The sequence below is a fragment of the Phalangium opilio genome, unplaced genomic scaffold, assembly GCF_054372755.1.
Source record: "Phalangium opilio isolate 3A_F unplaced genomic scaffold, DU_Popi_V2 ptg000070l_1, whole genome shotgun sequence".
Classification (NCBI taxonomy): domain Eukaryota; kingdom Metazoa; phylum Arthropoda; class Arachnida; order Opiliones; family Phalangiidae; genus Phalangium; species Phalangium opilio.
This window is the reverse complement of record NW_028324182.1, coordinates 5,307,773-5,319,318: the sequence shown is the minus strand read 5'-3', so window position 1 is coordinate 5,319,318 and position 11,546 is coordinate 5,307,773. Positions and strand designations below refer to the sequence as shown.

General features: G+C 36.3%; 1 protein-coding gene across 3 annotated transcripts; it reads right to left on the bottom strand.

The window, feature by feature from the left end:
* Positions 1 to 448: 448 nt before the first annotated feature.
* Positions 449 to 11,155, bottom strand: LOC149661235 (putative ATP-dependent RNA helicase Pl10). 3 transcript variants are annotated; one of them, XM_089842682.1, is made up of 15 exons: positions 10,996 to 11,155; positions 10,221 to 10,267; positions 10,081 to 10,151; positions 9,043 to 9,327; positions 8,637 to 8,981; positions 8,440 to 8,520; positions 4,004 to 4,072; positions 3,621 to 3,836; positions 3,253 to 3,548; positions 2,411 to 2,689; positions 2,037 to 2,349; positions 1,855 to 1,954; positions 1,101 to 1,371; positions 923 to 1,024; positions 449 to 847 (listed from the first exon to the last, which is right to left on the bottom strand). In XM_089842682.1, the coding sequence occupies exons 2-15, from the start codon at positions 10,244 to 10,246 to the stop codon at positions 734 to 736; spliced, it is 2,568 nt and encodes an 855-aa protein (XP_089698808.1). In that variant the 5' UTR covers positions 10,247 to 10,267; positions 10,996 to 11,155; the 3' UTR covers positions 449 to 733. The 3 variants fall into 3 exon arrangements, with proteins under 3 accessions (XP_089698808.1, XP_089698809.1, XP_089698810.1); XM_089842683.1 differs by lacking the exon at positions 10,996 to 11,155 and adding an exon at positions 10,379 to 10,527; XM_089842684.1 differs by lacking the exon at positions 8,440 to 8,520 and having other exon boundaries at positions 10,996 to 11,154.
* Between the last annotated feature and the right edge of the window lie 391 nt (positions 11,156 to 11,546).

Genomic DNA, 11,546 nt, shown 5'->3' with positions numbered 1-11,546 from the left:
AGGAGGGTTAAGCCTCGGTCTTTTGCGTATCGAGTCCGAGTGACGGGAGTTTCTCAACGGTTTGCAAATCTTATTTAAATTTTTATTTTTACTATTATTTCTATTTATATTAATTATAATATGGAAAATATTCAAAGAATTAAGCCGGGAAAGAAGAAAACGGACGCCTTCTTTAAAACACGTGACGTCAGAGATTGTTTACATTGGCTCGGTATGCGCGAAAATTGTGCGCGGAGCACTAGTACGCTTTTGTCTAGGCCCTAGAGGCCTAGTCTCTACTCCTTCTACAATACACATCCGTGGATTTACTATGTTAAAAACTTCATAGTCCTGGCAGTGAGCCCATGGGCTATGTCCAGGCAGGTTGGTCCATTGCTACTACAGAAGCGCCATCTATTGGCCAAAAAAAGAAACAATTTCAAATTTAAATAAAATAATCCCAATATAATTAATTTCAGAAAATGTTTTTATTTCTAACAACTTGAAACTTATACAACAAAAAAAACTACTATAACTGTTCCTTTTTTTTCTTTTCTTTTCTTAACTGTACATATAATAACTTTGAAATAGGAATGTGTTTTTTTATACATGTACATTTTAAATAACTTTTTTCTTAAAGCTATTTACAAAAATGCCGGGAGTAAAAAGTGAAAAACCAAAAGAGAATATTGGCATTTTTGGAAGTAAAAAAAAGGAACAAGATTTTAGTTTAAATATAAAAGAGAAATTAAATTTAATCCCAAGCGTCTTCCTCAGCTGGAACGGAAGCGTTAGTAGCTGGGGTGGCACCTGAACTTCCCCACTCGTCTCCATCATCCCCAAAAGAGGAAGAAGTAACCGTTTGATCCTAAAGACAAGACAAGACAATTAAATTAATTTAATTCAAATTAAAAAAAAATAGACATTAAAAAATAAAAATTACTCTTCTGATATCACGGTTGTTGAATCTTCGTCCACCTCCGCCTCCACCACCACCACCTTCTCTAGCCGCCTCTTCTAGAAACGCAGGAACTTCTTGACCAGCCTTTGATTAAAAACGTTAACAATTAAATTAATTATAATTAGTAACAATTAAAGGTAGGGGGGGGGAACTTCCTTACATCAGCTAAAATTCTTAGAAGATGATGGGCTAAATGAGTGTCTTTGTCTGGATCAAAGAAACTGGAGGCTAGACCAGTATTTCCGACGCGTCCTGTTCTCCCAATTCTATGAACGTATTCGTCTATTTCTTTGGTGAGATCAAAGTTGATGACGTGTCTCACGCCAGTAATATCCAATCCTCGGGCAGCCACAGCCGTAGCTACTAATACTTTCATCCGCCCTGATTTGAAGTCTCTCAGAGCTTCTTCTCGTTCTCGTTGTTCGCGATCGCTGTAGAAAATCCGTAAGAAATTCCAAGTTAAATAATACTATTACCAGAAGGGGATAATAGAGGAAGGATGCCACTCTGTATCCTCTTAATGCTTTAATTATGTAACGTCATTCTTCTCAGGCTCCCCCTTCTACTTTTCTTTCCCGCTCATCAAACTACAAATGGGCATCGCACCGTAAGGTGAATTCTATAGTTGTTTGGCCCTAAATCCCCAGCAATCATCCCACAAACCTCGTCTTGACGTGGGACAAAATGCACAAGCGCATCTCGTCAAATATTTAAACGCTAATAGAGTAATGATGAGGGAACTATTTATCGTGTATGTGATTCGGTTTAGTAACCTTGCTCTAAGTGTTCCGATGTTGGGAAGAGTGACGTTACACTCACCCCGCTTTGTGCTCGTACACTTCTCTCGAAGAGAAGTATTATATACTTCTGCTATTACTTATTAAAAATAATGATAATAAGTTAACAAAACACACCCGTGAATACTGGTGGTCATGATATCATTTTGACTTAGAAACGACGCGAGAAAATCAGTGTTTTTCTTCTGTTCAACAAACACAAGTGTTTTGTCGCTTCCTATAGTAATTTTTCAAATTAATTTATTTATTAATCAATTAAATTAATTGGCCTTAATCGTTTGCGTGAATCTAATCATTACCATGCTCCGCGAGTATCTCCAAGAGTTTGTTGCGTTTGTCATACTGGTTAACTTGATAGAAAACCTGTTTGACATCCTGATTAGCGGCTCCGACTATGCCAACTTCCAAAAATAAGTAATCATCGGACAAAAATTGGCCAGCCAACTCTTGTACTTCGCGGGGAAACGTGGCACTAAACATAAGCGTCTGTCTTTCGCTTTTAGGAGGCATGGTGCTATGTTCAACCATCTTTTCAATTTCACTCTTAAAACCCATATCCAACAAACGATCAGCTTCATCCAAGACCAAGAAATGAAGTTTCTTGAAAGAAATCTAAAGAGAAACAAAACGTTTTTAAGCAACTGTTAAAGTTTCAGTGTTGACCGTTTCTCACTTTTCCATCATTCAAGAAATGAATGAGTCTTCCGGGTGTCGCGACTAAAAGATGACATCCTCTTAACAATCTAGAAGCTTGACTTCCGACTTCAGTTCCTCCGTAGAGTATAGCGGGCTTGACAATACTGTCATGGGCGAATTTGAGAGCTTCTTTATGTATTTGAATCGCCAATTCTCTTGTTGGCGATATGATAACGGCGTAAGGTTCTAAACTCCCAATTCCAGGAAGATCAGTAGCCTCAAACATGGCGTTAATCATCGGCAACAAGAAAGCGGCCTTAAACAAAACACAATTAGACAAAAGAAACTACCTTAAAGGGAGGGTGAAGTGGAAAATCAAGTGATTTTTTATCGATTCTTCTACCAAACTTAAGACCAGTCTGCATAGTGAAACATTCAGGAAATACCAACTCCGAATGATTTTAAAATTATTTCAAATTAGGTTCAGATTTTAAGGATAATTTTAAAGAAGGACCTCCGACCAATCGCGTAACGCCCTGCCTTTTTATTAACAAAATTCTCGTGGCACGTTCCGTGTTGAATGAAATTTATCACGAGATTTGATAAAATTAGGCGCGTGACAATCGTGGCGCGAGACACGGAACGTGCCACGAGAATTTTGTTAACAAAAAGGCAGGGCGTTACGCGATTGGTCGGAAGTCCTTATTTAAACTTATCCTTAAAATCTGAACCTAATTTGAATTTTAAAATCATTCGGAGTTGGTATTTCCTGAATGTTTCACTATGCAGACTGCTCTTATAATTAGTAGAAGAATCGATAAAAAATCACTTGATTTTCCACTTCACCCTCCCTTTAACCACTTCCACCATCCATCTTACAGTTTTCCCTGAACCAGTTTGGGCACAAGCCATCAGATCTCTTTTAGCAGCCAAAATAGGTATGGCGTACTTTTGAACTGGCGTTGGGGTAGTGTACTTGGCTTTCATGATGTTTTTGTACAACAACTCGCGGAAATTCGCCTCCTTGAAAGTGTTTATGGGTGTGGGGCAATTGTTGCCGGAAGCCTTGACGGGAATTGTGGCGTATCTGCCAAAGTTAATCCCTTGAGGGTTAACGTTAAAGATATCACTCTCCTCAGTGATATCAGGAGGGATGTAAGTAGATCTTGGTTTCGCTAAATTACAAAAAGATATTAAAATAATTAACAAAATTGACTGGGTTTAAGATTTCTAAGGTATATACATACCATCTCCGTCTTGGGGTTGATTTGGACATTCTCTGCTCATATGTCCCTCTTCTTTGCATTTAAAGCAAGCAGTTGAGGAAGCGTCACTGTTTGGACATTCCCTAGACATGTGCCCTTCCCCCTGGCACTTGTAACACTTCATAGGCTTTGAATCATCGTCTCCACCATCTGGACACTCCCTGGCCATGTGACCCTCATTGCCACACTTGCGGCAAGCTAATAATTCAAATCATTAAGGAATTAATACTCAACAACAAGAGCTTCACCTCGTCCTACCTCTTTTCTTAACCTTAAACCCTTTCCCTTTGTCTTGCATTAACAAAATTTACAATGACAGTAACTATTCAAACCTTTATAAGGTAAAAACTGTAGATTATACTCACTTTTAGGTCTAGTATCTGGATTAGGGCAATCGCGTGCCATATGGCCCTCTTGATTACACTTGTGACAGGCTAAAATTAAATATAACCATATTAATTGAATTCACACTTAAAATTCGATCTAAATCCATCAAATAGGCAACAAAACATTTCTAATCGCGTTGCACCTTCAAAAATACAACTAAGTCATTGGAATGGAAGCAAAAAGCACATGGCTAACTAACCAATCACAAATGCCATCAAAAAAACTACCATTAGGGTTCATACAACTTTTGGAAACCCGATTTCCCTGAGTTTTCCCCCATTCTTTAACAAAGGGAGTGGGTTACTTTTTTTATAGTCAGGGTTGCCAAGGAATTTTCAGACCCAAATTCCCTGACTTTTCCAGCTTTTCCCTGACCTTTTTTTCTTAAGATTTTCCCTGACCTTTTTTTCTTAAGATTTTCCCTGACCTTTTTTTCTTAAGATTTTCCCTGACCTTTTTTTCTTAAGATTTTCCCTGACCTTTTTTTCTTAAGATTTTCCCTGACCTTTTTTTCTTAAGATTTTCCCTGACCTTTTTTTCTTAAGATTTTCCCTGACCTTTTTTTCTTAAGATTTTCCCTGACCTTTTTTTCTTAAGATTTTCCCTGACCTTTTCTTCTTAGATTTTCCCTGACCTTTTTTCTTAGATTTTCCCTGACCTTTTTTCTTAGATTTTCCCTGACCTTTTTTCTTAAGATTTTCCCTGACCTTTTTTTCTTAAGATTTTCCCTGACCTTTTTTTCTTAAGATTTTCCCTGACCTTTTTTTCTTAAGATTTTCCCTGACCTTTTTTTCTTAAGATTTTCCCTGACCTTTTTTTCTTAAGATTTTCCCTGACCTTTTTTTCTTAAGATTTTCCCTGACCTTTTTTTCTTAAGATTTTCCCTGACCTTTTTTTCTTAAGATTTTCCCTGACCTTTTTTTCTTAGATTTTCCCTGACCTTTTTTTCTTAAGATTTTCCCTGACCTTTTTTTCTTAGATTTTCCCTGACCTTTTTCTCAGATTTTCCCTGACCTTTTTCTCAGATTTTCCCTGACCTTTTTCTCAGATTTTCCCCGACCTTTTTTTCTTAAGATTTTCCCTGACCTTTTTTTCTTAAGATTTTCCCTGACCTTTTTTTCTTAAGATTTTCCCTGACCTTTTTTTCTTAAGATTTTCCCTGACCTTTTTTTCTTAAGATTTTCCCTGACCTTTTTTTCTTAAGATTTTCCCTGACCTTTTTTTCTTAAGATTTTCCCTGACCTTTTTTTCTTAAGATTTTCCCTGACCTTTTTTTCTTAAGATTTTCCCTGACCTTTTTTTCTTAAGATTTTCCCTGACCTTTTTTTCTTAAGATTTTCCCTGACCTTTTTTTCTTAAGATTTTCCCTGACCTTTTTTTCTTAAGATTTTCCCTGACCTTTTTTTCTTAAGATTTTCCCTGACCTTTTTTTCTTAAGATTTTCCCTGACCTTTTTTTCTTAAGATTTTCCCTGACCTTTTTTTCTTAAGATTTTCCCTGACCTTTTTTTCTTAGATTTTCCCTGACCTTTTTTTCTTAAGATTTTCCCTGACCTTTTTTTCTTAGATTTTCCCTGACCTTTTTCTCAGATTTTCCCTGACCTTTTTCTCAGATTTTCCCTGACCTTTTTCTCAGATTTTCCCTGACCTTTTTTTCTTAAGATTTTCCCTGACCTTTTTTTCTTAAGATTTTCCCTGACCTTTTTTTCTTAAGATTTTCCCTGACCTTTTTTTCTTAAGATTTTCCCTGACCTTTTTTTCTTAAGATTTTCCCTGACCTTTTTTTCTTAAGATTTTCCCTGACCTTTTTTTCTTAAGATTTTCCCTGACCTTTTTTTCTTAAGATTTTCCCTGACCTTTTTTTCTTAAGATTTTCCCTGACCTTTTTTTCTTAAGATTTTCCCTGACCTTTTTTTCTTAAGATTTTCCCTGACCTTTTTTTCTTAAGATTTTCCCTGACCTTTTTTTCTTAAGATTTTCCCTGACCTTTTTTTCTTAAGATTTTCCCTGACCTTTTTTTCTTAAGATTTTCCCTGACCTTTTTTTCTTAGATTTTCCCTGACCTTTTTTTCTTAAGATTTTCCCTGACCTTTTTTTCTTAGATTTTCCCTGACCTTTTTCTCAGATTTTCCCTGACCTTTTTCTCAGATTTTCCCTGACCTTTTTCTCAGATTTTCCCCGACCTTTTTTTCTTAAGATTTTCCCTGACCTTTTTTTCTTAAGATTTTCCCTGACCTTTTTTTCTTAAGATTTTCCCTGACCTTTTTTTCTTAAGATTTTCCCTGACCTTTTTTTCTTAAGATTTTCCCTGACCTTTTTTTCTTAAGATTTTCCCTGACCTTTTTTTCTTAAGATTTTCCCTGACCTTTTTTTCTTAAGATTTTCCCTGACCTTTTTTTCTTAAGATTTTCCCTGACCTTTTTTTCTTAAGATTTTCCCTGACCTTTTTTTCTTAAGATTTTCCCTGACCTTTTTTTCTTAAGATTTTCCCTGACCTTTTTTTCTTAAGATTTTCCCTGACCTTTTTTTCTTAAGATTTTCCCTGACCTTTTTTTCTTAAGATTTTCCCTGACCTTTTTTTCTTAAGATTTTCCCTGACCTTTTTTTCTTAAGATTTTCCCTGACCTTTTTTTCTTAAGATTTTCCCTGACCTTTTTTTCTTAAGATTTTCCCTGACCTTTTTTTCTTAAGATTTTCCCTGACCTTTTTTTCTTAGATTTTCCCTGACCTTTTTTTCTTAAGATTTTCCCTGACCTTTTTTTCTTAGATTTTCCCTGACCTTTTTCTCAGATTTTCCCTGACCTTTTTCTCAGATTTTCCCTGACCTTTTTCTCAGATTTTCCCCGACCTTTTTTTCTTAAGATTTTCCCTGACCTTTTTTTCCTAAGATTTTCCCTGACCTTTTTTTCTTAAGATTTTCCCTGACCTTTTTTTCTTAAGATTTTCCCTGACCTTTTTTTCTTAAGATTTTCCCTGACCTTTTTTTCTTAAGATTTTCCCTGACCTTTTTTTCTTAAGATTTTCCCTGACCTTTTTTTCTTAAGATTTTCCCTGACCTTTTTTTCTTAAGATTTTCCCTGACCTTTTTTTCTTAAGATTTTCCCTGACCTTTTTTTCTTAGATTTTCCCTGACCTTTTTCTCAGATTTTCCCTGACCTTTTTCTCAGATTTTCCCTGACCTTTTTCTCAGATTTTCCCCGACCTTTTTAGGCCGAAAGTGTAAATATTTACAGCAAGTTTTAAGTGCTTATAATTAAATAAACTATCTACATTAAGTTTTCCTATGTATTTGTGGCACCAAAAAGATTATGAAACATTTTAACCATAAATTATTAATAGTCCGAGAGATTTTAAGGCATTTACTTTATAAAAACAATTCTAGACAGCATTTTTAAGGATTGCTCTAGAGTTCACTCTGTGTTAAGAGAGGATGAAGAGATACTTTCATTACTCTTTCAATAAAGACTTATCCCCAAAAATTTTACCCACTAAAATTAAATTCCCTGACTTTGCTGAAACTTTTAAAATTCCCTGACTTTTTCGGCCCATTTTTAAATTCCCTGACTTTTCCAGGTACTGTGGCAACCCTGATAGTTGAACCATAGCCCACTTGATCACGCTGGCTGCACGCGCTATAGAAGCCCGCTCAATCGACCCTAAAAATGAGAATAACATAGGTTCGGTCTAAAATTCAAACCCGTCTGGTTTTAACATGGGCGTCTATGGGAGGGGACCAGTTTTTTCAACGTTTTTGACAATATTAGTGCATCCACTGGTTCAAATCTCTTGAATTTTTAATGAGACGTGTATTGAAAGGTTTGATATTATCCTGCAAAATTGAAAGTCTTCAGCTATAATAGTTTTTTTTATAAAAAATAAAAATCATCACATAGTAGATAATTTTACCTCTTCAATTTCTCTACTATGTGATGATTTTTATTTTTTATAAAAAAAAACTATTATAGCTGAAGACTTTAAATTTTACAAGATAATATCAAACCTTTCTATACACGTCTCATTAAAAATTCAAGAGATTTGAACCAGTAGATGCACTAATATTGTCAAAAACGTTGATAAAACTGGTCCCCTCCCATAGACGCCCATGTTAAAACCAGACGGGTTTGAAAGTTTAGACCGAACCTATTCGCGAGTTAACATGTAAAAAAAAATTGTTTGGACGGGCTTCTAGAGCGCGTGATCAAGTGGGCTATGGTTGAACCAACCCCTTCAGAGCAAACTTATTCAAACCCCTCAAATTTTCCGAGTTTTCCCTGAATTTTATCATTTTTATGTCATCTATTTATTTCCCCTGAGTTTTCCAGGTTTGTATGAACCCTCTACCATGCTCAAAGGTGGGACTACTATAAAGGACAACTCAAATCAACAGGATTCAAGCCAAAGGTACAATTGAATACCTCTATTTGACCTATTATTGCTCATTCGAGAGAACCCTTCCTTGTTAAACTGATTTTTAAAGCCACCACGCTTGTAGCTTTCTGGAAATTTCAAGTCTCAGCTTGTACAAAGTTCAACAAGATTTAAGTAATTCCTTAAATGTTAATTAACTTCTAGCATTTTAATGAACTAAAGAAAATGAAATTAATATATTTACCTCCACCTCCTCCTTCTCTGGGCTTTCTTGGCTCGGTACAGTCTCTGCTTTGATGGCCTTCTTGGTTACAATTGTAACAAGTTTGACCACCACCACCACCACCACGAGCCTTCCTTGGCTCTGTGCAATCCCGACTTTGGTGACCTTCCTGATTACAATTGTAACAAGTTTGACCACCTCCGCCACCCCCTTCTCTGGGCTTTCTTGGCTCGGTACAGTCTCTGCTTTGATGGCCTTCTTGGTTACAATTGTAACAAGTTTGACCACCACCACCACCACCACGAGCCTTCCTTGGCTCTGTGCAATCCCGACTTTGGTGACCTTCCTGATTACAATTGTAGCAGACTATAATAGAGAGGTTATTATGAAACAAAGTGTCCCTGGAATAACTTGAATAATCTCGTACCATTTGAGCTTTTTGCCTCCGGACAATCCCTACTCATGTGTCCAGTTTGATTGCATTTAAAACAACTCCTTGGTCCACTTCCTCTATCACCACCACCGCTACCGCGATTATTTCCACCTCCTCCACTCCAGGAGTTGTTATTTGACTCGGAGTTGTTCCATGTATTATCATTGTTGGAATTTCCTCCATTCCAACCATCTCCTCCTCCGCCATTGCTTTTAGTCGTTGTATCAGCATCCTCCCAAACATCTTCACTGACAGCGGGCTTATTACCGAATCCATTACCTATTTGTACGTATTTTAGCTCAATCCTATAAGCATATAACAGGGTTGCCACGGAAACCAAATTCCCTGACTTTTCCAGCTTTTCCCTGACCTTTTTAGGCCAAAAGTGTATGTTTACAGCACGTTTTTAAGTGCTTAAATTTGAATTAACTTTCTACATTAAGCTTTCCAATGTATTTGTTGCACCAAAATGAATAAGAAACATTTTAACTATAAATAACAGTCTAAGAGATTTTTTTAGAGACCATTTACTTTATAAAAACAATTCTAGACAGCATTTTTAAGGATTGCTCTAGAGTTTTCTGTGTTAAGAGAGGATGAGGAGAAACTTTCATTACTCTTTCAATAAAGACCTATCACCCAGAAATTTTGCCCACTAAAATCAAGTTCCCCGACTTTGCTGAAATTTTTAAAATTCCCTGACTTTTCCCTGACCTTTTGGGCCCATTTTTAAATTCCCTGACTTTTCCCTGACCTTTTAGGCCCATTTTTAAATTCCCTGACTTTTCCCTGACCTTTTAGGCCAATTTTTAAATTCCCTGACCTTTTGGGCCCATTTTTAAATTCCCTGACTTTTCCCTGACCTTTTGGGCCCATTTTTAAATTCCCTGACTTTTCCCTGACCTTTTGGGCCCATTTTTAAATTCCCTGACTTTTCCCTGACCTTTTGGGCCCATTTTTAAATTCCCTGACTTTTCCAGGATTTCCAGGTACTGTGGCAACCCTGTATAAAGTTAAGAATAAAATGCTAACTAATTTCGGTCTTGGTTGGTGGTTCTTGAGCAGTGACCAACCCTCGTCCAAACCCTCTTCCTCTACCAGTTCTATTTAATGTTAAAATTAACTTATGTTACGTTTTAAATTAAATTAACATTACCCTAATAATATCTTACCCTACTCCTCCAAATGATACACTCATCTTTGCAGTTCACGTTTATTCCTAAAAATTAAATTATTATACTTTTATTTAAAATATAACCTAACTAGCAAAGATCCCAAAAAAAATTTGGTTAAAAAAATTAGGCCTTTGTTCAAATTAAAAACCACTCACAATTGAATCTACTATGATAAGATAATTGTAACAATAAAGAATTGATTATTATCGCGAAAACTGTAACTAAAACCTTTTAAAAACTTGAATGACAACTTTTCTTGGGTAAACTTTTTATTACGCGATATAGCACTGCAGCCTTTGACGAGCCCGCGAGCAAACTCAACCTAGAACCAAGCTGGAACTAGAATATTCTAGACTAATGGCACCCCATGTTATTTCCCCATAGAGCTTAATACAGTCGAAGGCAGAGGGCTGCCATTACCCTTATTCTGGCCGTGAAAAAGGTGAAGCCATTAAGCCTTGGCGTTTTCAAGGGTATCAATGTTACTAGTCACTACTAATAAAGCTAGAATCAGCCTTCCATCTCACTCATAGATGTGCCAACGTGGGACGGAACATTTGACTATGACTCAACACGTGATAGAACGAAAACCGCGGGAAAATAAGATAAGACAAAGGACAGTAATAATATGAATCCAAGACAATCTTAACAGTACAATTATTATTTACTGGAATTACTGAATTATTGATTAGAATTTAATCTGGATTAATATATTAAGACATTTTTAAGAACGATAACTTAATTTACTATTTAATAAAAATTAAATTCGAACCTTCTAAACCATTCAGCGTCGTGAAATCCCGGCAAGGGTCGTTCGAACTCTCTTCCAGCCTTTACGATTCTTCTCGAACGATGGAAAAATTCAGAATGACGGTCGCTTGCGAAGAAACACCGGAGCACGCTGCCGTCCGAACTGAAGTCGCTCGGTCGGTGGGTTTCAGAAGTTAAAACACGGCCCACACGGGTTACAGGGGCAAGAAGAAAGCCAGTGCAAAAGGGGAACTAGAGGTTAAAGCCAACCAATCAAAGCTCGCCTTATTGTCACGTGTTTATTTTCATACATCAGCGGGCTTTTTAAACAGAGAAAAATGTAGGACCAGTAGGAAAAACAACGAATGGCTAAAGTGCGCGTCTTTTTAGGGTAGAAAGAAACTAAAATACCATTTTTTTTTTAGAAAATTTGTGGCAATAAACAAGATAATTAGCAATAATCAGGGCTAAAAACAAATCCAATTTAGTAAAATTTTGGAAAAGGGGAAATGTATTCAGTTGATAAAACTTGATAATTCCAAAAACAGGTGAACATTTAGCCACTCATGAAAA

Coding starts and splice junctions, on each gene's coding strand:
- LOC149661235 (XM_089842682.1), bottom strand. CDS start 10,246: ATGAGTGTATCATTTGGAGGAGTAGG. Junction 8,521..8,636: donor CAGAGAAGGAGGAGGTGGAG/GTAAATATATTA, acceptor TGAAATTTCCAG/AAAGCTACAAGCGTGGTGGC. Junction 1,025..1,100: donor TTCTAAGAATTTTAGCTGAT/GTAAGGAAGTTC, acceptor TTTTAATCAAAG/GCTGGTCAAGAAGTTCCTGC.